Source organism: Chelonoidis abingdonii, chromosome 2, assembly GCF_003597395.2.
Source record: "Chelonoidis abingdonii isolate Lonesome George chromosome 2, CheloAbing_2.0, whole genome shotgun sequence".
NCBI classification, from domain to species: Eukaryota; Metazoa; Chordata; order Testudines; family Testudinidae; genus Chelonoidis; species Chelonoidis abingdonii.
This window is the reverse complement of record NC_133770.1, coordinates 220,396,020-220,423,094: the sequence shown is the minus strand read 5'-3', so window position 1 is coordinate 220,423,094 and position 27,075 is coordinate 220,396,020. Positions and strand designations below refer to the sequence as shown.

The 27,075-nt window shown below is 41.2% G+C and overlaps 1 protein-coding gene across 1 annotated transcript in view; it reads left to right on the top strand.

Annotated features, from left to right (window-relative positions):
- CDH2 (cadherin 2) overlaps positions 1-27,075 on the top strand; it is a 191,551-nt gene that overhangs the window by 13,730 nt on the left and 150,746 nt on the right. Inside the window, exon 2 of the mRNA XM_032799049.2 lies at positions 1,787-1,898. Coding sequence (XP_032654940.1) covers positions 1,787-1,898 — 112 coding nt within the window. The remainder of the gene's footprint in view (positions 1-1,786; positions 1,899-27,075) is intronic.

The window sequence follows — 27,075 nt, the reverse complement described above, 5'->3', positions numbered from 1 at the left end:
CATATGTGTCAATGGAAAAAAAGACTTTGGTACGTTTATCTAATGAGTGAAAAGACCCAAGATCCATAAAATAAATATGTTTGAGTCCCATAAGACCATCTAAGACTGGGGTTCATGAACCCCTAAGGGTTTGCAAAATGTTACAAGGTGTTCTTTGGGGGGGTGGGGGGGAGAAAATTCTCTAATGGCAGACAGAGCAGTCCCTAGGAACCCGGGGGAGCATGAGGCCAGCAGCCGGGAGCCTCTGGACTTCTGAGAGCCAGGCAGATCAAAGCAAGCATATCTATCACACTGAGCAGTTTTAAACTTCAAGACTCCTTATAAGAAATGGAAAGGGAGGTGGCTATTTTTTGCTGTTTTTAAAATTAATAGGCAGTTAGTATTTTTTTAAATTGTTATGAAGAACAAGTTTAAGCTTTGTTGTCACGTGCGTTGTTTGCCTGAACTGCTCAAGACCTGAATGCTTGTGTACGAGGAACTCTTTGAGTTGACTTCTTAAATACCTCATGCTGTTTCACATCAGATACTCCTTGATGAAACATAAGTCTTGTAGCAGGCTTATTCAAAGTGATACAAGCTATGAAAGTTAAGATCTTGGAAGAGTGTTGCCATTTTCATAATGTAATAAAAATACTGTAGTGATTAATAATAAATACTGTGTAATAAAAACAAATGTTATGTTTCCAAGATCACTGTTTTCATAATTTATACTCCGGTAAAGGAGAAAATCCCAGGAAATATTCATTTTTAGGAGGGAGTTCGCAAGACTTGACATTTTAGTGAAAAGGATTCACAGGATGTTAAACTTTGGGAACCACTGATCTAAGGGAAGTCCAATGTGTTTTTCTATTATGATCACAAACACTTCTTCTTTTGTTTGATACATTATTTTAAACAAAGTAAGTACTGGGATCATACCAAAGATGCACCGTGACTTAAACAGCACGACTGTTCGTAACCATACAGTATTATTTGGCCACATGTAAACTAGAATTTTGCTATATGTGTGCGACTTAGTTCTTTGCCTCATAGAATTGTATGTGGTTACTGAGGACTATGCATAGTTGATAGGTTAACTCTTTAACTTTAAAACCTGCTTGGAAATAAAGGAGAAAAGTGAAAATACCCGTTTTAAATGTCTTTTGTGAAAGTTATTTTCTTCAAACTGTGAAAATGATGTGTGATTTTTTAGAAGTGAGATAGTAAACTCAGTTTCAGTGGCTAATATATTGCTGTGTTATGCTGATTTAGTAATAGCTCCTTCTTTCTTTCTCATAGAAGGTGATTGTAGAAGAAGTATGTGGCCTTTCTGTGATCTGTTTAAATATAGGTTCAACTGATTAAAATGTTGCACTTGTGATTTTTTTCTCCCAGCTATTTAGCCATTGAGCGAATGGAGACACAGAAAAGTATCCACAGCCAAACATTTTAAACTGATGGTTAAATCTCTCCTCTCAAAAGTAACATATCCATGTCTGAAAAAGTTGATCAGTTTTGTGCAATGTTTATTTCCAGTAGAAGGAATGTTTTTGGTCTCCTCTGTGATTCCACTTCAGTCTCAATGACTGTTTTAGTTGAAATGCTCAGTTGTTAGAGGAATCAAGATTGTGTATTATTTAGATCTTACGAGCAGTTATCAAAAAGATTAACCCTTTGCCCTCAGGCTTCTAATTGCAGCTATTTAGAAACAAAGACGGTGTGGTAACACAATGGGTTTACGCCAAGTGGAATGTTTCTCAGCTGAATGGGATTGCAAGTATTACATAAATTTTGTCTTGCATTTCAGGCACCAATAAAAGCAACTTGTGAAGGCATATTATGCAAGACTGGATTTCCCGAAGACGTTTACAATGCAGTCATATCAAGGGGTTTAAACGAAGGACAGCCTCTTCTCAATGGTATTGTTAGAAGAGACATTCTGTTTTCTTATTATTTGTAATCTTGAACATAAATTGGACTCAAGGGATTCTTTTAAACTTCTTAAATAAGACCTTTTTTATTTCAGCTATATTACTTGATTTTTTTCTCAACTTATTATAAAGGGACTTGAGGGAAAGTTTGTTGACCTTAACAGTAACTTGTGAACCTCCCACTGGCAATAATTTGGAGATATGTGAGTTCTGGCAAACATTCCCTTGACTCTCTCCTAATGTACTCCTCAGCAAAGACTTCATACTGAACTGTATTTCTTATATATTGCCTCCCAGTAATTGCACTATTAGCATACATCCTCACTGTGTTACTAGAAAGAGCGCTTACATGAAAGGGTCATGCATAGCTGCAATCCTTGTGCTCAGCGAAGCACTGAGGCTGTTCTCTTACTATTCCTTTGGAGGCCCACCTTACTCCAAAGTGGGTGGGAAGAGGCACAGAGAAGACAGAGTCATGGCTCCGCTGTTCCATGTGTTGGCCAGTGGAGTTTACCAGTCACATGGATGTAGGGGAGTATGCTGTACCCCTTCAAGAGGTGTAGCAGTGTGCCTGGTCCCCCTGTGCACTGGGGTGTCTGGGAGGAATTCTGCCAAAGAGGCAGAATATCTCCAGTGATACCTGTTGGGCAGCGTGACCCTTCATCTCCCCAATACAGATCTATGTCTTAATGGCACAAAGCCCAGAATGAAGCTAACAAAGTCCTAAACTCACAGGGAACTCTGCAAGTGCGGACTCTGGTGCCTATGCGGAATTTAACTGGCCTTAGTGGAACTCTCCATGGGCCCAGGTATCTTCTGGACTGGAGATTTAATGTGCAGTTCTGTATGTCTATTTTTGGGGAGATACAGATGTTGTTTCTCTTTCTAGACTGCAAGGTGGCATATTTCCTAAGTATTTATTAGTGTATAAAATTGCACCTCAATAGTTATATTTAAGTGGAATAGTAGAGGTCAGCAGATGGTCTAAAATGTAAGAAATATGCATTAATTTTGCTGTTTTATAATTTGTGAATATCAAAGAAATTGCTTTCTAGCTATTTTAGAAATTGTGGAGCTGATCAACAGGATTAGTTTCAGGCAGTTTCAAATACATCTTAAATAAGGACTAATTTAATTCCATTCATTGTTTCTCTCCCGTATGAATATGGCTACACAGATCAAGACATTTAAATGAAAAGATCTTTCTTAAAGGAAGCCAAAACACAAACAGATCCTTGAAACAAAAGCATTAGTCTTGATTTAGCAAACTCTATGTAGCAGTATCTCCCTATAATTATATTTTACAGACCTGTTTTGTGTTTTTTACAACTATAATGGAAATTTGAATGCAGAAATAATTGATTAACTTTAATGTATTAGAAACGGAGTTATTTAAGTACTCTTCTGCTTTATTTCAACCAACTAAACACTCTCCATTGCAGACTTTATTTTGTGAAAAGGGTAGCTTAGAAATTAATATAATCAATTGAAGTAAATATTTTGCCAAATTGAGGTAGTCTGGTATGAATAAAGATGGGGATTTTTTTATTTCCCCCGTATGTGAATTGTTTATATTTTTATTACTTAATGCTTATTTTACAGTAGCACCTACAGTTCTAACTGTGTTAGGTGCTGTAGAAACACATCAGATGGCATTGTCCCTGCCCTGAAGAACCTGCAATGTAAGAAGACAAGTGCTTGTGGAAGGTTCCAGTTTGGAAGCACTGGAGACAGAATGCTTCTAGTTAATCATAAAACAGACACCACATAGACAGTGAAATCTCCCTTACGTTGCTCTGGTCTGTCTCCTTGGCAATTCAGTCTTTGCCGTCCTCAGAAACTTCTGACAAAGCCTTTTCCTTTGATTTTTTTTTTATTGTTTGGATACCTGTCTATTAAGAATTGTACTGACATACTGAACTCATTTCCTATCAACCATCTGATGGTAATGACTTTGTCACTACTAATCTAAGTGGGGTTTGAGACAGTGCCATACAGATGAAAGACTTCCCCATTCATTACTAGCTCCATGAGCCACTCACTAGCTACTGATTTTTACTTTTTAACTAAGTGTGTGAAGCAATATAGCCAATCTTCCCTTGAAAGATATTAAAATGTATGACATTTTATGGAAGTAGGAATTGAAAAAATGTGCAATGCATACAATATGTATCACATTATGTGAGATAGCATGAACTAGTTGAAAAATGACCTGGGGGAGTTTGTCTTGCTATCACAACTTCCTCAGTAGAATTATTATAATGGTTAATTCTTTTGAAAATTTTGACATGCTTACAAGTATATAATTTGCTGTTACACATAAAAATACAGTCCATCATTGCATGGCTTTGACTTAAATGTAATTATACTTCATTTTGAAATACGATTGTTGTGAAAAGCCCATTTTCTGATTATTAAGCTAGATGCAGATGACAATTGAAGTTAAGTATAGTTGCATGACATTTGCTTTCTAAAGAAAAATTATGGCTCTGATTCTGATCTCACGAGTAAATAGCCTCATATCTCTAACTCCTTTGAAGTCAGTGGAGTTACTTCAGATTCACTCTGTAATGACAGGTTTCCTGTAGGGTTTCAGAAATGAGAGCACCAAAGATTTTTTTGGCTATGCACTTGGATATCACAGGCAAAGAGACTTTGTCTATTTTACTTCTGGCAAAGAGGATAATAATGACCACACACTTTGTTTTCTTTCATAAAAAATGTTGACTCAGAAAATGACCAAGCATTTAATACTTTTTAATTAATTCCCTTTTGTCTTAATGGTTAGACAGCCAACATCTTTAAGGTTTCTATTTTTAGAATATTATGTTCCTCTCCCTTCCAAAATTTAAATAAAAGTCAGACTTAATGTGAACGTTGAACAGAGAACCAGGCCTGAGAGATCTTTCAATTGCACACTCAGTAAGATGCAACAGATACAAGGAATCTGTTTTAAAATATTTTATGTGGACGTTTACTGTACAGGATGTTGGGTGATGTTCCACAGCTAATGAACCACACTGGGTCTTGTATTTTCTATATATATTTCTATATATATTTCTGTTTCTAGGTTCATTCACCTGTAGCCTGTTCTAAAGAGGTGGTGGGGAGATATTTGCAATATTGCATTTTTGTTTCATCTTTAAAAATATTTACATTTTCCAGCAGATGTGCCTCTAATACAGAGTTTCCTAACTTGTAGGGCTATTACAAATCTCAGACTAGTCTGGGATGTGTGAGGAGCACAGGAATAGGCTGGGGAGAGGAGAACAGAAGAGAGGAGCAGGACGGGCAGAGATGGCTGCATAGTTCTGCCCCCACTCTCTGCTTTTACAGCATAGGCTTTCTGTGGCAAGACACCAAGCCACAGATGGCAACCATGTCCAGCAAAAGAGGCAGAATGTAATAGGTGCCTCACAATGGGACATTTTACAAAAGTGTGCAGATCATCAAGAACAGTAGAAACAATCCAAGAGGATGTGTTGCAGTGGGGAGCTTAATAAAGATAGGAAATTCTTGGTCAGGGAGTTTTCTAATTTCTGCTTTTTAAAGCATGGCTTTTGTGTTTGTCCTCACACTACACTTGCCTCTTTCTAAAGGTAGAGGAGTAGGTAGTTCCTTGAATTGTTGCCTGTCTTCCTTTCCTGTTTCTACAGCAGCTCCTAGAGCCAGCAGCAATGGGAACTGTTTATATGTTTAAGGGTGCAGGCTCCGATAAGCTCAGCCCACAGGCTCAAGCATCTCTTGTTTATTTCCATTTCACTTGTGTCAGCTGTCTGAGTTCATGCAGTCCCTTGGGGTGGGGGGGTGAACATTCTTTCATTTGCAAGTTAAAGTTCACAGCCGGATTAAAGAATCTTAACTGTCCTTTTATCTTAGAATTACTTTGTTTGTGTGATCAAGATGCAGTACAGTCATGCTACTATGTCCGAATTCATAATAGCTCCTAAAAGTAAACAGAAGATATGGGGACTGATTTTGTGCTCACTCTCAAATGTTTTACACCATTATTATTCCAATCATTTCATTGGAGTTACTCTGGCTTTACATAAGTTTAAATGAGCTCAGACTCACACTTACTAGGTTTGCAGAAAATTAGAAATCTCTATGACAACAAAATGGTATAAAGAGCCCCTTACTCCTCTTCTAATCCCTATTATGATTTAGCTGCAGACAAAGCTGTGTGGTTTCTTGATAGAGATTCACCCTAGAGCGTCTCTAAAGACAATTCCCTGGCTTTCAGGGGCTAAACTAAAAAATTGATTCTTTTGAGTCTGTGTGATCTATTGGCTAATAGGACTTCTTTACTGGAGGGCAAAACTGGAGTAGTAGAGTAAAATCTAGAAACAATTCAGAAGCAATTCCAGTTTGGAAGTTAAAGGTTAAAATACACCCCTCTCTCGATATAACGCTGTCCCTGGGAGCCAAAATTTTTTACCGCGTTATAGGTGAAACTGTGTTATACCGAACTTGCTTTGATCTGCTGGAGTGCTCAGCCGCCCTCCCCCCCTTCCCTCCCAGAGCACTGCTTTACTGCATTATATCCAAATTCATGTTAAATCGGACCGCGTTATATCGGGATAGAGGTGTAGTTTGAAAAGTTTGATATACACCAGAGGCGGGCAAACTTTTTGGCCTGAGGGCCACATCGGGTTTCATAAATTGTATGGAGGGCCGGTTAGGGGAGGGGAACGTGGCCTGGCCCCCACCTCCTAACTGCTGCACCCTCCTCCCCCCCGGGGACTCCTGCCGCATCCAACCTCTCCGTTCCCTGATGGCCCTCCCGGGACCCTGACCCATCCACACACCCCTGCTCCCTGTCCCTTGACCACCCCTGAACCCCTGCCGCCTCATCCAGCCCTTCCTCTCATTCCTGATGCCCCCCCCAGGACCCCTTCCCCATCCAATTACCCCTTCTCCCTGTCCCCTGACTGCTCCCGGACCCCCTGCCCCGACTACCCCTTGCCCCCCCATTCAACTCCCCATCCTTCCTGATTCTCCCCCCCACCCCAGGATCTCTGCCCCCATTCAACCCCCTGACTGCCCGAAACCCTATCCACACCCCTGACCACCCCCCCGAACTCCCCTGCCCTCTATCCACACCTCCGCTCCCTGCCCCCTCGCCACACTGCCTGGAGCACCGGTGGCTGGCGGCACTACAGCTGCGCCGCCTGGCTGGAGCCGGACCATGCCGCCGCCGCCACCACGCAGCACAGAGCACCGGGTCAAGCTGGGATCTGCAGCTGAGCTGCCCTAGGAGCTCACAGCCCCATCACCCAGAGCATTGCGCCGGCGGCGAAGCGAGCGAACTGAGGCTATGGGGGAGGGGGAACAGCAGCGGAGGGGGCAGGAGGTAGCCTCGTGGGGCAGGAGCTTGGGGGCTGGACAGGACAGTCCCACGGGCCGTAGTTTGCCCACCTCTGATATACCCAAATGAAAGCAAAAACCAGAGAGAGATAAAACTCTACCTTTAATTTACTGCCTACTCTTGTCCTTGTCTTGACCCTTTGTGCTTGCATGCTCCAAGGAAGTATATCAGTGATTTAGGTGACATAACATATGCCTTGGAATACTTGGGGCAAAAGAAGGTAAGTTAAGGAGGGAGTTTGGTTTTAAATATTGATGTCCTTACTTGTGCTGATTTGTCACATTAATTTGTTTTTAGTTTAGCATGAGAAAAGAATTAAGATCTTGTTTATTACAAATAAATTTCTAGCTTGTTTAGCTAAATCTTTTGGAGTCTATCCTGCAAACAGTTGCACAGGTGAGTAAAGTTGCATTCCCACTGAAGTCATTCACCTGAGTAAAATTACTTGGGTTCATGTTTGCAAAATCAGACTCTACGTTTACAGACGCTTGATCTGTTAGTCTGTGGTAGTGCTTATGAAGATATTTTATTTTTTGTCGGTCCTGTTATTGCACGTGTGTTCTAAATTTTGTGCTAAGAGAGTTCTTTTTCTAATCAGGATTTTTTAATGTGGATGGTGTACTTATAATAATGTTCAGAGCTGGCACAGTTACAGAATGCTTAAGAAGGTATCCTAGTGTTGGTCACTGAGATGAAAGAATGATTATGGATGGGTAAGGTTATCTCAGTTTCTTCTTTCTTCTTCAGGACATCATTACAAGACAGAGTTAAGATCATAAGAATAGCCATACTGAGTCAGACCAATGGTCCATCTAGACCGGTATCCTTTCTTCCAACAGTAGCAGGTGCCAGATGTTCAGAGGGAATGAATAGAACAGGGCAATATCTCCTGTTGTCCAGTACCAACTTCTGACATTCAGAAGTTTAGGGACACCCAGAGCATGGGGTTGCATCCCTGACCATCTTGGCTAATAGCCACTGATGGACCTCTCCTCCGTTAACTTAACTAAATCTTTTTTGAATCCAATTTTACTTTTTGTCCAGTGTTACACAGAAAAGCTTTGTTTGTATGTAGGTATGTGTTAATTAATGGTCTTTTAAAGTAGGGTTCTGAATTGTATAGTTAACCATAGCTAATGATTTCTATGGGGTTTAGTGTTTTGTTTTTTAAATGTGTGTAATGGTAAATATTGTTTGTACAAACACTTCACAGTCTTCACTATTACTAACAAGACTTCTTTGTTTTGGCATGTCTATGTGTTTTTTCATAGTTGTAATGAGCTACTGAAAATATCAATGGTGATTTAAAAAAAAAATAGCTGTTTGGAGAATGGTAAATCAGCGGCATGAATGAGGCTTTACTTTTTGGGAGAATTCTGTTACTTGGGGCCTGTTGGCTGGCTTTCTAATTCCTTCTTTGTTGTTGATGTCTCTCATTATCTCAGACTTTGTATGAGGTCCATGTTATGGAGTCTGGAAATGGAAATGTAGGAGATGGAAGGTAGCATGAATATAAAGACAGGTGGTTGCTGGCCATATGCTATGCTCCCATAACTTCTAGCAACTTGAGAAATGAACCAATTGGGGGTCCTCTGGAATTTCTACAGCCAATCATGCATTCCTGTGCAGGCTGCGGTTGGAGTGAACTCCTTAATGCCATTTCTTCATTCCCCTGGATGCTGAAGGAAACCAGCTAGTGTATTTTTCTACTGCTGCTTCCTCAGCCTTCCCATCTCAGGTGGGGAAAAAGAAGCCACATTCTCCCAAGGTGCCTGAAGAGGATCTTCTTGCTATTTTAAGGAACCCTACTGTGATGGGTTTGGTCACAGACAGCCCCTTGCGACTGTCACCCAATGTGCTGAGACTACCTCTGAGCCTGTTTTCTCTGCCAGTTTGGGCCTCCAGAACCCTGCCTTGTTGAGTCAGACACGCCAGTCTGCTCCAGCACAGACCCAGGGTCTGAACCACATGCCCCAAAGCTGCAGACTTAACTGAAAACAGCTTAAGAAGTACTCCTGTCTCTAGCACCAAGACACCCAGCTCCCAATGGGATCCAAACCCCAAATAAATCCGTTTTACTCTATATAAAGCTTATACAGGGTAAACTCATAAATTGTCCACCCTCTATAACATGGATAGAGAGATATACACAGCTGTTTGCTCCCCCAGGTACTAATTACTTAATACTAACAGTAAACAAAAGTGATTTTATTAAGTATAAAAAGTAGGATTTAAGTGGGTCTCAGTAATAACAGACAGAACAAAGTAAGTTACCAAGCAAAATAAAACCACGCAAGTCTAAGCCTAATACATTAAGAAACTGGTAACAGATAAAATCTCTAATAAGCTTCTTTCACAAACTGGACTCTTTCCTAGTCTGGACCCAATCCTTCCACTGGTACAGTTCTTATTAGCTCCAGCTCTGGGGGTAACTAGGGGATTTCTCATGACTGGAACCTCCTTTGTTCTCTTCCACCCCCTTATATAGCTTTGGCAGAAGGCAGGAATCTCTGGGTCCCCACCCCTCCTTCTAAATGGAAAAGCACAAGTTTTAAGATGGATTCCAGTACCAAGTGACATGGTCACATGTCCTGTGAGACCTCAAGCTTTCATTCTTCCTGGTCGGACTCTCGGGCAGAGAAAGAAAAGTCACATTCTCCCAAGGTGCTTGAAGAGGATCCTCTTGCTATTTTAAGGAACCCTACTGTTAGGCACTACATGAAAAATATCAAAGGTGTGTGTGCGTGTGTGTGGGAGGTATACCAGTCAGGTAAAGGAGGAATTCAAGTGGAGTGCAATTAAACAGCCCTGTACTTATCTCCCCCCTACCTCTACCACCAAGCAGTAATGCAGAGTGATGAATTTGCTGAACAGTCATAGGTAAGCAGAGGGGACTATATCATGAACGGTTAATGAATCTCCTGGTGCTCTTCTTCCTCATGAGTGGAGGGATATAGGCTGCCAAGAAGAGAAAGGGTCTGTGGCACTCAATCATATTCAACAATAGGCCAGGGATGCAGGGTATCTGGGTACCTTGAAAGGAGTGTGGCAGTTGGAGACAGCTGGTGGAGTACATTGGGTTTCACTAGGTGCTAGACCTTACGTCTAGTATTTGGAGCCTCTGACATCTAGTGTACAGTGTCATCCATCATCTAGAAGGACCTGATGCCCTCCTGCTCCCCACGAGGGGCCGGAGATTACAATAATCTTCTCTCTCCTTGATAATGGGATTATTTAACTGTTTTTGGTGCAAGTTAATATGCATTGTCTTTTATGCTGTGAACAAAACTGCTCATCAGTAACTTTAGAAGAGAGAACACCTCATACTGTGCTTAAAATTAGAGCCAATAACCTGTCTATTAAGGCTTCTCTTTCCTTCTGTAGACAATTATTCTCTTGTGCCAGTAGCATGTAGTGGTTCTTTGTGTTCCATCAGACCTTAACATTAGAGCTGGTCAGGAGTTTTCCGTCAGAATAATTTTGCAACAGGAAATCCTCTTTTTGTAAAATCCAGATTGTCCATGGGAGAATTTTAATTTTGTCAAAAGTGTCTGTTTCCATTAAAAAAATCAAAACGAGGCTGCCTGCCTGGTAGGCTCTTGTCAATTTCATTTGCTGCCTACAGGGTGAAAGCAAAATTGACAAGAGTCTTCCATGCTGGCAGTTGCACACAGGCTGCTGGCGGAGGTCGAACAGCAGAGCGCCATGGCTCTCCTGCCCTGCAGTCCAAATGCCGGAGAGGCTAAGTGCCCTGGCTCCTTCTGCAGCTTCTCAAAGCTTTTAACTTATTCTCAAACACTTGACCTCTGGGAAACAAAATATTCCCTTTCTGATATTCTGTGATTCTAATGTCCCTCTTGTCCATTGTAATGTGGTTCTCTGCTCTTTTACACATACCCTGCACCCCAGTTAAATACAGAATATATCCTAGAGTATGTATAAAATATTTTTTCACCTTATTGAACAGCTGTAAAATATCTATATTAACTCTCCATCTTTTTTTGTCTTTTCAGTTTTTGTAAACTTTAACATCTGATTTAAGTTAGGGTGCCCAATTTTAATTTCTTTACAGTTCTAGTTAAACTGTTTTTTAATGTTTTTGTCTTAATAACTGATCAGAATAATAATAATATGTAGATAAAATGTGGTACATAATAGTAGTTAAATACAACATTTTGGATATACGCAGTGGGTCAAAATTAAGTCCTCACTTACATTCATGGAATCCCATTGTCTTCATTTGGGCTTTTAGTTTTAACTGAAGGTTAAAATGTGGTCCTGTGTATACATCCAAACTGTTAAGGGAGTAGTCATGTCTGTAATGTAGTAGCGCTTACTAGCTTGAATTTTGAATAAATATTTTTTGCTATTTGAATTTAAGCTTAAATATTGAACATTTAACTTTTCTAAACCCTAGTTTCATCTTGTTACATTTACTTGATGGAGAAAAGCAAAGACTGAAAATAAAGAGAGGATATGAAAAGATGAAATGCTGTTGTCAAATGAGTTATACAATTGTCACATCAATAAGAACTTCTTTGTTTCTTTTTCTCTTGTGGAATACCTGAGGCTAAAGACAGAAGTATTTGTTTAACCCCGTTAACTCCTCTTCCCCCCCCCCCCCCAAAAAAACCACCCCAATACAAAACCACACTTCTATTCCTGAATTTCAGTACAGTGGCTTACAATGCATTTTGATATGGTGAAAATCCATTTATAGAGAAATAAATGTAAATCCTAGATTGTTACAAGAAGAACAGGAGTACTTGTGGCACCTTAGAGACTAACAAATTTATTTCAGCATGAGCTTTTGTGAGCTACAGCTTACTTCTTCGGATGCATAGAATGGAACACACAGACAGGAGATATTTATACATACAGAGAACGTGAAAAGGTGAACGTAGGCATGCCAACAGGAAGAGTCTAATCAATTGAGATGAGCTATCATTAGCAGGAGAAGAAAAAACTTTTGAAGTGATAATTAAGATAACTCATAGAAGGTGTGAGGAGAACTTAACACAGGGAAATAGATTCAATTAGTGTAATGACCCAACCATTCCCAGTCTCTGTTTAGGCCTGAGTTAATTGTATCTAATCTGCATATTAATTTGAGTTCAGCAGTCTCTCTTTGGAGTCTGTTTTTTTAAGTTTTTTTTGTATGCAAAATGCCACCTTCAAGTCCGTCACTGAGTGGTATAGAGAGGTTGAAGTGTCTCCATTGGTTTTTGAATGTCTGATTCCTGATGTCAGATTTGTGTCCATTTATTCTTTTGCGTAAGAGACTGTCCGGTTTGGCCAATGTACATGGCAGAGGGGCATTGCTGCACATGTGGAATATATCACGTTGGTAGATGTGACAGAGCTAACATCGGGCTTTTTGCAGGATAGGATAGGTTCTGGTTAGTGTTTATGTTGTATAGTGTGGTTGCTGGTGAGTATTTGCTTCAGGTTGGAGGCTGTCTATAAGCGAGGACTGGCCTGTCTCCCAAGATCTGTGAGAGTGAGGGATCACATTTCAGGATAGGTTGTAGATCTTTGAGATGCGCTGGAGAGGTTTTAGTGGGGGCTGTAGGTGATGGCTAGTGGCGTTCTGTTTTTCTTTGTTGGGCCTGTCCTACTACAGGATAAAGCACCCTACTACAAGGACAAGTTTTTTTTCTCCTGCTAATGATAGCTCATCTCAATTGATTAGACTCTTCCTGTTGGTATGCATACTTCCACCTTTTCATGTTCTCTGTATGTATAAATATCTCCTGCCTGTGTGTTCCATTCTATGCATCCAAAGAAGTGAGCTGTAGCTCACGAAAGCTCATGCTGAAATAAATTTGTTAGTCTCTAAGGTGCCACAAGTACTTCTGTTCTTTTTGCGGATACAGACTAACACAGCTGCTACTCTGAAACCTAGATTGTTACAGTATGTTAGAATGTGTAAATTCTAATTCTAGTTGAGTGAGCTTTTTCTTATGGTGAAGTTATTTGTGGGGAGAAGTACTTCATTCACAGTATTTCATTTCCTCTTTAACTGTATGAACAAATGCTTATAAAGATCTAAAATATAGTGTTTTTCATATTAAAGAAAATATTAAATATAAGGGCTGAATCCTCTGCTATGCCCAGTAAGCCCTTGACACAGCTCAATAGGGAGTTGTAAAGGAGTTGTTTGTGACTGTGATCTTAAGGCCAGTTTTACACCATTTCCAATGTCATTTAGAGCAGCACTAAGGCTGCTCTAAACTATGCCAGTTGGTAATAGCTCTTTAAGGACCATTATACCTCCTGAGATCACTGGAGTGCAGCATTCTTTAGCTCCATCTCTCTATATGGGAATGCTATGGCTATGTCAGAGTTTTGCACAGGGACCAGAACACACACGGCTGAGGATTTGGCCCTGAAAGTGAGGAATTTAGTCATGGACGCCTCCAATTTAAAAACAAAAACTTTAAAAACACCGTATTAAGTGAGTATGAATTCACATAATTCCTACATGAAACCCTGTTGATTTTCACATTGTGTGTGTAATTGTACATTCTGTTCTATCATTTAGAAATACAGTGGCATCTTTTGTTGACTTGTCATCTTTCTAACAACCCAGGAGACAAACTTACTAAAGCTTCCAATTGAACTGATATAGGGAAATATCCTGTATTGCGAACATATTATCATACTAAATATAACTGAATTCCAGTAGTAGCTAAATACTTAATGACTAAATTAAATAATACTGTGTTAAAGTTTTTAACATCAATCAACAAATACTAAGTTATTTTGAGCCACTCTGACTTCAACTCTATGCAGTGAGCCAAATTCATTCTTGATGTAATTCCAGTGATTTCTATAGAGTTATACCAGATATTACTATGTTTTATGTTCCTATTCCTAATTCACAGATTAGAGGCAAGGATTCTGTAGAAATGCATATGTTGTACAGGCCACGGTATTCTGTTGCTGTCTATCATAGTTTCATATTATGGAATTTTTGTTTTACAAGTTTCCTTAAAAAGAAAAACTAGGAAACTCCATACAAAGAGCAATGTTAACAAAAAAGTAAAGTTGAAGAAAAAAGCATACATGTGTTAGGCAGTGTTAATATTGCGATTGCACATATTTTGATGATTTCCTTTTACATATGCAGTCTCTCACACTGCTTCCACAGGATCCTATCTCAGTCAGTGCCTGATCCTGAAAACACTTATGCATGTTCTTAACTTACTATCATGATTAGAGATCAGGGTGTCAATACACAGACAATATATATGGAATGAAACAGGAGTTGTCTAGATCAGTGTTTGATTTTGGGTCAAGTTTGTGATTGCAGATTCCAAAATGTAAATATGGAGTTAATCTTTTGAAAGCTGGGGACTTTGAATTTACACTGCTATAACTGAGACTAGATTTTGTCACTTATATTGAATGGACTTGGTGTAATAAATGAGACCAGGAGACCACTCATTAAACAATGAAAGTAAAAAATATAATTCAGCTGCTTCATTCACAAATCAGTATCCAGTTTATTTCCTATGGAAATATATTTATATAACCATGTAATTAAAGAACACATTGTAATGCATACACTGTACAAGACAGAGTAAAGATTGCATGGGCAACCTTAGAAGGAAGGGACACTGACAATTCTAACATTTTTTAAAAATAACTAAAATTTCAAAGTAGTTTCAGGTAAGGCATGTGGCTGAGTCCCCTGCCAGTTCTTGTGGTTTTACAATCACACTTTCTTATTTTTAAAATGTTTTTCTCTCCCTTGTGCAGTCCAAAAAAACCTCGTGTAAACAGGGAAGACTGACTGACAATACAGGGAAACTAGACAAAATGTAAACAAACTGAGAAAAGGCACTTTCTTTAGTATCTCAGTTACAGTATGTTTAGATGGTGGTACTGTTCAGATAATGACTTATGTTTAAGTAGATTGTGGCCTTTTAAAATTATTTTAATGTATATTTTGTATACATTGTATACAAAGAAGTGTGTATTACAGAGGCAACTAGAGTACTGCTAGGAGAGTAAAAAGCAGAATGGTAGCTTTAACTGTGAATGTGCTCAGTTTTAATGACTTCCAGCTTGATCCTGCATCTTGTAAGTCAATGGGAGATTTGCCATTGACTTAGGTGAGTGACCTTCTGAGAGTGACCTTGAAGACCCATGGCCAAGTAGCTTAGGCAGGTAGGTGAAAGGAGAGCCTTGATCGGTTGAGTTCTCGTTAGACTGAGATTGTTCACACCCCGTTTAAAGAGGGAATTGACCTTAATATTTCTGGACTTCTCCCCAGCATTCAGTGCAGTCACTCAGAAGCTACTCGTATCCATTCTGTGAGAAATGGCAGGGCTCCAAGGAAACTCACTAAAATGAGTTAACTCTTTCTGGGAAAGAGGCGTTAAGAAGATAATGATGAGAATTGCACCACCCCTTGCTTGTGGAGACCCACAAGGCTCAAGTGTCTTCCCAGACTTATTTAATATTTAAATATATCCACTAGGAGAAACTGGGGGGCTTCATGGGTTCATATGATGGTAATATGCACTTATCTGTCCCATTTTTTGCAATCTATAATAACAGTGTGGAGACCTCATTATCCCAGTATCTGACTAAGATCAGCAAATGCATGAAGAATAGCTGGTTAAAGCTGAGCCCTAACAAGATGGAAGTTTACTTGTAAATAGAAGAGAATTAGTTCTGAAGAATTTACAGCCAGAGTATGGCCTCCACTGATTAAGGATGCACAGCCACAAATCATTGTTAGTCTGCAGTTCGGGACTCTGCACTGAAGCTGAACTTTCACATAGCAGTGTCTGTAAGAACTAGCTAGAAAACTGCTGCTTGTCACTGCTGATGATGACCTGGCTTCAGTAATACATACTTTCAGCACTTCTCATCTAGATCATAGTGCAGTCTACCTCAGCGTGAAACAATTGTAGACAGGCTAAGCGAATCAGTGATGGACTGTCAGAAATGGTCCTTGGACCAAGGAGTGCTACAACAGATCTTCTTCCAAAGGGAGCTGAAGAAGTGCCCTCTGACAAGGTGATTGATGAACAGCTGAACTTCTGGAAGTTCAGCTGTTCATCAGTCACCTTGTCAGAGGGCACTTCTTCAGCTACCCTGTGTGCCACACTGCCTTGCCTTGATGCCATTGTCTGGTGGTCATAAACATGCACAGGCTCTCTCTCTTTCACCACATGTACCTTCTATTCCACAGTTCTTTTGCAAGCAGAACATGACATAGTCATATTGCATCAGAAGCTTTCCACACAGCTCACTCGCTGAGCTCCTCTCACCTGCTACCTGTTCCTCCCACCTCCCAGTTACTGCCAATTGTGTCAGTAGCCTAGTAGTTACCACTCATGTGCTTGTAATCCCCCCAACAGAAGGTGGTTAACTGCTTTCAGCTGAACCTGTAGCCATCTCTATGGTATAGCAATCTTAGCGACCAGGATACTACAGCTAGCACTCTGTCACACCCCTGAACAAAATGCCACCCATCATCTGCCTCTAATGCTGAAAAAGAGATCAGAGTTGGTGGAGGCCATCTTCTCTGTCCCCTGTGAAGGAAAATTCGATGTTTCATCTTCTTGTCAGAACTTCTGGTAGTGAGGGTCCTAACTAAGTTCAAGTGATACAAAGGTTGGATCATCTTAATGGCCCCTTGCTGGCTAATAGGAACAGAGGATCCAGCCCTTATACAGTGCAAAGTGAAATTACACCAGCTAGAGATTTCCGCTGGAAAACTTCCACTCTGTGAGGGGAATCTTCAGCCAGAGTGAAGCTGACAGAGGCAGCTCTTCTGCCTCCGGTGGCCTTTTCCTCTCTCACTACTGCTGTCTCTGCTAGAAGTGCACCACCCAGCAAAAGGGGATCCTCTTACTGTGGAAATGAGGCAGATGTGGGAAGAGGGCATGGCAGAAGGAGACTCCACTATGTGGATTCTCTGCTGGTGGGAGGTCTTCTGCCAGTACTATCATTTAAAACTGTCCTTGCTATAATTTATGCCAGACCTGGGCATCTGAGGATTTGGAAGACACGATTTGCTCCCTGTCAGTTCTCGGCTCTACACAACATTATGTTAAGACATCGTGAGGATTAAGCCCATAGTTCGCAACTCTTTGCATATGGTAGTAACCAATTCCATTACTTCCTGAGGTCTGGCTGCAGGTAATCTGAGAACCAAGGCACCTAGTCCATCACTGGGCTGGGATCACTTTCTCTGGTGGCATGGCTGGTGAGAGGGGAGAGAGCTAGCTCTTAGCAGAGGGTCAGCAGAATGAAATTGACCTGATTCTTGTCAGTTTCTCTGTTGCCCACAAGGTTCTGAGTAGGAACAGTAAATTCAGTGTTCCATTTGCAGCAGTTTGGAAAAGCTCTGAGCAGTGACAGATTCTGGAGTTGTCCACCTGCAGACTTAAGCCTTATTTGCATGAGAAAGTTGTTCTTTGTGTGCAGTATTACCCTTGTAACCATAAGGAGTACATTTTTATTTTTTGTTTTTAAACGAAGACATTAATGACAATAGCCTGTAAAAGATTCCTACTTGCCACAGACAGGCAGCATTTTCAAGCTCTGTGTGTGTTTTAAGTTTAGTGTAGTTTTAAAAGGATAAAAATCTCTGAAAGGCATGATTTGTCACAGAAAATCTGACAGTAGCAATGAAAAGTTTTTAATACAAAATTGTTTAAAAATTGAGTTCTGTGCAGTTTAAAATCTGAAATACATACTAATTTTGTTTCAGTGCAAATGCAGATAATTGAAGCCTGTTTATAAAGGCATTGGCACTGCAGTTAATAGTGAAACACTACTTTTTCTATAATGGGATCAGTGGTGTTCTCCAATTAGCTGGAAAACTGATATTCAAATACAAGTAAACTAGCAATCAAATGGAGGCAAAACATCCAAATACACTTTTGGTTTATGCCTTTAGCATACCTCTGTCAAAATTGAAAAATATAATTCTTGGTCATTTTCAGTTAGGTGTCTGTTAATAACAGTGTTGGATCTAAATCAAGGTGTTGCTTTAAAATGGGCTAATGAAAAGGTTACAGAACTTGTCTTTGACTAATGTGTGGTTGTTAAGCATCACTAAAAGTCTAATATAGAGATTAGAGTTTGTTTGGTTTTTTTCGTTTTCCCAGAGTTTACCTACTGGTTCTGCCCAATAGGTTTGATCCAAAGCCCCGCTGAAATCAGTGGGAATAAAAGTAGTAAAATTTGTATTCCATTTTATTTTTATTCTTTCTACTGATGTTGTATAGCCTGCGTATGGAGTAATTACCACAACAACTATAGACGTAACACAGAAAGAAACGTGACACTTAAAATGTCATCTGATATTTGTTCTGAGGGTTTGCATTGCAGAAGGAACACTGCTTTTGAACCTTTAAATTTAATGTATAGTTTTCCACAAAACACCACCTCAGAATAAATATAGAAAGGGGAAACTGTTGTGCAAAAGGTAAATAAAGCTTTTGCAACTAAAATTTGGATTGCAATTTAAAAAAATCGCTGTTCAATCCTATTCTGCTCTGAGAGAATTATTGGCATGTTGGTTGTTTAATAACTATCTTCAGTCTTTCCTTATACATGTGCACATTAAGTTTGTTGAATAGATAAAAGTGTGAGTGCATGAGGATAGCAACTAATCATTAATCATGTCTCATTCCTGCTTTGATTTGAAGTCCATAGCATTTGTCATTCAACGTGGCTATCATAGTAGTAAGTTATTTGGAACATTTTTATAAACAATTCTTATCAAGTGTCTTTGTCAAACCCATTTATTATTGTTTGCTTATTATCATTAGAATGAACCTGCAATGTTATGCTTATTATTTAGACTTCCAAGCTCTTCCAAAAGGGGATATTGTGTCTATAGACTGTAAAGCAACACGCATGCTTATTTGGTGCTGTAGAAATAATAATGCCAGCCAAAATCTGTTCTCTTACTGAGCATATGCCCTTATACTCAAAGAACACCACTGTCCTTTCTTTCTTAATAATACAGTGCTGTGATGCACTTGCTTTTATAAAATTGATTAATTCAGTTCTCAAGAGATTGGTAATGGGGACTACAGCCTTTCACTTCTAGGTCACTAGTTCAAATTCAATCTGTCAGTTGTATAGGAAAGGACTTACTAATTGATGACTCTTCAGCAGCCTATTGTGAAAAAAATGTGTTGGTCTCAATCCAGTTTCTGGTAGATATGTGTCCATGTCACAAAAGCCACCATCCATTAATTAGATGACTAATCCTTACATTTAGTAGTATAACTGAGTTCAGTGGGAAGTGGTCTCACATATGTGAGTAAGGCTCACTCATAGGACTGAGGGTTTCAGAATAGAGTAAAGCAGTGGTTTTCAAAACAAAATTTCTTGGGACCCAGTTGATGGAAAATTGTTGATCCCCATAACCCAGCAGAGCTGGGGATGAGGGCTTTGGGCTGCGCGAGGGGCTTCGGGCTGGGGCAGAGGGTTGGGATGAGGGCTGTGGGGTGGAGCCAGGAATGAGGGGTTCAGGGTGTGGGAGGGGGCTCGGGGCTGGGGCAGGGGGTTGGGGTATGGGAGGAGTCAGGGCTTGGCTGGGCATGCATGCTCTGGGATGAGGCTGGGCACGAGGGGTTTGGGGTGCAGGAGGGGATTCTGGGTTTGGGGAGGCTCAGGACTGGGTGCGGGTTGGAGCGCGGGCTTACCTCTGGCGGTTCCTGGTCAGCTGCGCACCTAGGGTGCAGAGGCAGGCTTCCTGCCTGTCCTGGCACTGCAGACCGCTTTGCACTCCGGAAGCGGCTAGCAGCTGGTCTGGCTCCTAGGCAGAGGCACGCAAGCAGCTCTCGCCCACAGGCATTATCCCCCCGGCCAGTGGGAGTGCGGAGCCGGTGTTTGGGGCAGGGGCAGCACGTGGAGCCCTGTGGCCCCCTTGCCTAGAAGCTGGACCTGCTTCCAAGGTGCAGCATGGTGTCAGAAGAGGTAGGCACTAGCCTGCCTTAGCTGGGCAGCACTGTTGATGGGGCTGAGCCAGGTAACTCAGTGCCTTACATGCTACGACCCAGTACTGGGTCACGATCCGAACTTTGAAAAACACTGGAGTAAAGGCTGCAGACTAATTGTTAAACTTGCTGGAAAAAGAAACAAGTAAAAGAGAGTGACAAGTAATTGTTCTCAACTGGAAGGACTCCATCCAAGTCAGAGTTGAGGTACATGGGGTAGTTTGGAAAAAGTATTTCCAATATTTTCTCTGTTTTATCAATCTCCAGGACTATCAGTTCACCATTTTTTAATGAGCCCTGCATTCATATAAAGAAGTAACCTTACTTAAATATTTCATGCATATAGCCATAGGTTCTGAAACTAGGGGAGCTGGGACTGTTGCCACATCCTGTGGCTTGAAGTGGTTTCCATCATATCTGGTGTCTGAAGGTTAGTTTAACGGCTCTCAGCACTATACAGATTGTTCCAGGACCTCTGCATAAATCTTATGTTATTAAAATGTATTATTTTCCTTTAATTAAAAAGTGACAATATATTTGGTTTCCAAATTCTCTCTTTCTATTTTGTACTTATACTTCAATACCTACAGAGCCAAAGATCATGTTTAATTACTAAAGGGGGTGTTTAAAAGTATTCTTTTGATTTTTAAAACAAGAACAAACCTCATGCCTTAGATGCATTACAGAGCCTGCCCACCCGCATCCGAAAAAGTAAGACTAGAGATTCATGGTTTTGAAGAGATTTTTACTTATAAGCAAATTAAAACTGTGACAAAACTACAAACAATGGATGTGATTTTTAGAACAAAGTTCTGCAATGGGATCTTTGTGGACAGACCCTTATGTCTTGATAGCCTACACTGTGATCCAGACAGGTATTGGGAGTCAGCAGGGCTCCATGTGGTGTCATAGTGCACCCACACAGATCACAATGCTTGATCTGGGCCTTACTTTGCAGGATCAAAGTCTTGCAGTGTGTGACAGGGTGTGACTCACCACTGCAGCGCCTCCTGCAGGCTGACCCAGGGGTTAGTTCTTCTCACCAGTGCGCCCTCTTCTGATAGTGCCTCGCTGCTGTCGCTTCTGCTCTGGGGACCCACATCATTCCCAGGACCATGGTGTCCTCTGTGTGACACAGCCTTTCAGTTGTGCCGCACTCTGTGTTTCCCCTTCCTGGGGGACAGTGTAAGAGTTGCTGTCCAGCCACCTCCCTCAGTGTCAGCAGCCAATTGTCAGGCCACTTCCTCAGTGGCATGGCAGGGGAGTTGGCAGAACCTGTCTCGTCCACTACTCTGGCTCCCAGTCCAGGGACCCTATAGACAGCAGCCATGTGCTTCATCCCCTCCAACCTCTCAATACCTTTCCCTTGGCCACTTCCCCATGGTCCCCAGCACCCTCTTTGTCCTTGCCTCAGGGTCTCAGCTTGCAGTTCCCTGCAGTCTGCCAGAAGCTGCCTTTAGCTTCCCATGTCTGCCTGCAGCACTGCTCTGTTTGGGGTTCTTTGCTACCTTCAGCCTGCAAGGCAGCCAGTCCTCTTCAAGCTCCAGAAAGTGACTGAAACTGGGTTGCTCTGCAGCCCTTCTGATATAGGCCAGCCCAACCTGATTGGCTGCCTTCTGTGCAGCCTCCCAAAGACTGTAACCCCTTACAGCCCAGTGTGGGGCAGGCACCCCATCACCCACTGTAATGTGAATCTGCATTTTTTTCCAGTTTATTTTTAAATTAAAGCCAAGTGTACTGAGTATCAGGATAGAAATTCTTGATTCCCTTAAATAAAAATGAAAATGGACAAAATGATATCTTAATCTTGGAACCCCATTTTAAAATAAGATTTCAAATAGCAAAAACTATATGGGCTCTGAATAATTAACGTTACTGCCCCTTTAAGGTTAGTATAAACTTTCAGCTATTACTGCACAATTTGTATAGTAACAGAGCAGAGTGCAGAATAACTCTAGTTTTAATACTGTATGCTATTTGCTAGTAGAGAGACAAGTGGGTGAGGTAATACCTTTTATTGGACCAACTTTTGTTGGTGAGAGAGACAAGCCTTTGACACGTGGCTGACGTGGCTACAACTGTGCTGTTTGCTAGTAGGTCACTCATGTAATTTCTGTTACATGTTACTGTAGAAAAAAAACTACTGTTTGATCAATGGGGAAAACAGTGTCATTGCTCTTTTGTTTAGTAATCCAGAACTGTACATCATGCATGGCCTAGCAAACAGTAAGGGGTTTAGTTAGAATTGATCAATAAATTCAGAGCCTGTTGTTTAATAAGATCAATACTCTGTAATGAAGTCTGTGCTCCAATTCCCTGCAAAGGATCACTGCAGGGGATATGAAGGTGTCTGTTTTTTTGTTATAAAGCACAGTGAAAATTATGTTTGAAGTTTTTTCCTATTATGCAAGGATTGAACTACATTTCTTATTTTTCTCCACACCATTTCTGAAAATCCTCAATATATAATCTTTGTTTCCTGAAACTGAACTCCGAAGTTTTTCCATGAGATTTTGTTTTTGTTTAAAATGATCATGCTGTGAGCTAAATTGATCGCCATCCGAGTCTTATTAAAAAACAAAATAAAAATGCAACTTAATGGAATAATCCTTATTTTGTGGGATTCTGTTTGGCTATTTTGTTTTGCCTGGATCAGAGTAGATAACATTTTTTTACATTAAAATGCATGGTTGTGGGCATAGCAGAAGAATGTTGTCTGATAAGGTTTTAATATAATCCTGCACTCATGCTTGTGGGCACATATTATATAAAAGTACTGTCTTGTTAATAAAATAGGTGTGACGATGGTGAGGTGTAGTGGAGTGGTTGTGGTAGCTGTTATGCAACCCTCTCAACATGGTGCATCGTTAGCCATTTGTATTCATTTGTGAAATGGAGAATAATATATAAGTGGTATGTAATGTAGTTACATGAGAGGTAAAAATTGGGTTATTGGGTTTGGGATTTATTGCTGTTTTTTATAGTATGAATTCATAATAAAAAGTTTGATGTCAAAAGACCTTTTGATATCATTATTCTTATAAGAATGTGGAAGTCTTTCATTTTTTTAAATTTTCTTTGCTGACATCTTTATGGGCCAAGACTCAGTGCCCTCCATGGCAAGCTGAATCTAAATTCAGTTATACTCCACTGTAGCAAATTAAAACAGTTGAAGTAAATATTAAATAAACAGCACAGTCAGCAACGTATTCATTGTAGTGTTTATATTGATGTCAAACTTGCTTTATTTTTCTTGCAGTTTTCAGTGTACAATAGATGTGTTATAGTAACAAAACAATTGTAGTGTACAAGTTGTCAAAAAAAAGTAGCAGAGGATTGTTGGGCATTTAGCAGAGGAGACTGCTTGAGAGGTAATTTTGTATTGTTGGATAACTAGTAGTTGTATAGTTTTACTGAAATGATCAGAAGTTGGCTAATCAATAGTGTTCATATTTAATGTGCCATCATTAGCATTCAGAGTTAATGCACATTCAGATATGTGGTAGGTCATATCTTTGAGCTGTTGCTTCAAGCCATTTGCAGAATCAGGAATTCAGCTCTGATTGGATTTACTCTCCATATTTGGAAGGTTTACTTTCCAGCATTAGGGGATAGAAATGTAACAAAAAAGAGAGCTTAGATTGTCTTAATACAATTTTGCAGGAGCGTCATGACTGTGCAAACACCAAATGTATGGGGCCCTACTCTCCGCTCCAAAAGCTCATGTGTAACTGTACAGTGTATTGGGTGATGACACATAAGGATAGAGTGCTTCAGAACACTTGGAAAATGGCCAACACTGACTGCCTAAGATGTAAAGATTTATATGATAATGGCTTAGCTGCCTCTTATTGAGGAAGAGCGTTGATTTGTTGTCATTTTAGGCGCAGTAGATCTGCAAAACTATAGTGAATGACTCAGTACCTCATATGCAAACAGGATGACCTTTCCACTACCATTACATTTTAATGAATATGTAAATCATAGTTATTTGACAATTAGTGAACACCCTCATATGAAATATGAGAACCAAGTGTTCTATTTTAATCTCTTTGCTGTTTTTTTTTTTCCCCCCAAAGTGTCAGATTGCCTGGATTTGCACTGCAGACAAACCTGCAGTCTGTTCAGAGGGTGAGATTCTGTGCCATGCCTCTAAAAGGGGTGTTGGTGCGAGCTATGATGGTTTTGCGACCTCCCAATCCTGGGCTGTTCCAGAGGCTAGAGATGTCCTCAGCATAATTTAGGTCAGGGGTTCTCAAACTGGGAGTCGAGACCCTCAGGGGGTCACAAGGTCATTACATGGGGGGTTGCGAGCTGTCAACCTCTACCCCAAACTCTACTTGCCTCCAGCATTTATAATGGTGTTAAATATATTTAAACAGTGTGTGTAATTTATTAGGGGGGTTGCACTCAGAGGCTTGCAATGTGAAAGGGGCCGCCAGTAAAAAAGTTTGAGACCTACTGATTTAAGTAGTTTTGAGGGCCTGTCTAATTTATGGCTGCTTTCTTGGCTGCTCTGTCGCTGCAGTGCTACCTCCCTGCCTCAATGCTCCTTTTACACCAGGGCTTTTGAAGGGAATCCTTGGAAGCACCTGTAGCTATCTTCTATGCTGGGGGAATTAGGGAGTTTTTAAGGCACAAGTAGACCGGTGCAGATACCCAGAGTGTTTTGTATGTAGTGAATGGCAACTGAGGCCTGGTCTACACTACGCGTTTAAATCGATTTAAAGAGCGTTAAATCGATTTAACGCTGTACCCCTCCACACTACACACGCCTTAATTTGATATAAATGCTCCTAAATCGATTCTGTACTTCCACTCGACGATGAGGAGAAGCGCTAAATCGATATTAAATATCGGATAGGTTAGTTGGACGGAAATCGACGTGATGTGCCTCGGGCGTATCCCACAGTGCACTCACTGCACCGCTCTGACGACAGCATTGAACTCGATGCAGCAGGCAGGTAAACAGGGAAAAGCCCGCGAAACTTTTGAATTTACATTTCCTGTTTGTCCAGCGTGGAGCTCTGATTCAGTACACGGGTGGCGATGCAGTCTCAAAATCCAAAAGGAGTTCCAGCTGGACCGTCATGGAGATACAATCTGATCGCTGTATGGGGAGACAGAATCATGTTTTTATCAGAGCTCCCGTTACGAGAACACACAAATGCCAAACGCGTTTGAAAAAAAATCTCCAGGATACACAGCGCTGCGTGACAAGCGTAACGGAGCCAGGGAGACTCAAATGTCGTCATGGAGAGGAGGGGAGGTATTGAGACTCCAGACTATCCATCAGTCCACAGCAAGTCAAGTATTTTGCATCTTTGCTGAGTTCCCAATGATCGTAGGTCAAAACACAGTGGTCGTGCTGTTGTCAGGAATAGCTCTCAGTCTCTTCCCCCCCCCCACCCCCACCAGTGAAAGAAAGGAAGATCATTTTCTGTGACTTCTTCAATGTCACCTGATGTGTACTGAATGCTGCTGGTAGAACCGCGATGCTGCGCCATGTGAAGAGCAGTATCCGCTCCTCTCCCCTCCGGTGGTGACAGAATGTACTTAATTGCTGAATAATCGCATCGCACCATCAGTCGTGAGTGCTCTGGCTGGCCTCAGGTGAGGCTGGCCGGGGTGCGCCTCGGGTTAAAAAATGGGAATGACTTCCCAGTAGATGTAACAGACGCTGGTAACAGTCTTCATCATAAGCAACTGGAGGCTGAGCTTTGCATCAGCCCCCTCCTTTCCTGTGTAAAGAAAAGATTCTGTACTGCCTGAACTGTCTAGGCCCCGGAGGCTGCCTTCCGCCCTCATTATCTCCTAACAAGTCCTGGTTTCTCTTATGTCCTGCATTCCTTTATAACTTCATGACAAAATGGGGCGGGGGAGACACTGCAGCGTAGCCCAGGAAGTTGGGGAGAAGGGAAGCAACGGTGGGGTGTTGCAAGGGGGGCCCCCCCTGTGAATACTGACGGACAGCTGTGTTCTGATACACTGGTCCTCTAATACACTTGCCCCTATATTCTAGGCAGGACTGGACTCTATCTGTTAGAAACCATAAGGGAGGTATTGACTCTGTCCGCAAGTGAAATCATCCCAATTTGATTTTGCGTTTGGCCCCCGCCGATTTCAAGCCAGGGGCTTACTCATGTAGCAGCGGACATGTACAGGACAGGAGAAGATAACAGTCATCTCATTGCCATTTTTCCGGCAGTAGACAGGACAGAACGACGGTACCACTATCTCTGCTATCATTGCAAAAGCAAGTGAAGGCTGCTGTGTAGCGCTGGAGTATCGCCCTCTCCTCCGCGGCATCCAGTACACTACGGTGCCGAAAAAGAAAACTGAACGGGCTCCATGGTTGCCGTGCATATGGCGTCTGCCAGGCATCCAGGGATAAAACGGCGCGAAAGGAGTGTCAGCTGAGTGTTTTCCCGAGGAAAGGAAATGAGTGACGACATTACCCAGAACCCCCATGACAATGAGATCAACCCTGAATTCCAAGGGGCTGGGGAGACTGTTGGGAACTATGGATAGCTTACGGAAGTGCTACCCACATATTGCAAGCTTCAAAATCGACGTAGCTCGGACATGACGCACAACGCTGAATTACTGTGCCTAGTGTGGCCGCATGAAATCGAAGTTATAATATCAGTTTTATAAAACCGATTTTAGCAAATTCGATTTTATCCTGTAGTGTAGACGTGGCCTGAGATGGGAAGATGAGTGCTTCAGGTAACTGAGAACAAGAATGACTGACTGTATTTTAGGGGATGACATGATTTATAATCAGTTCATGGGTTGTCTGAAATTTAGAGCAACA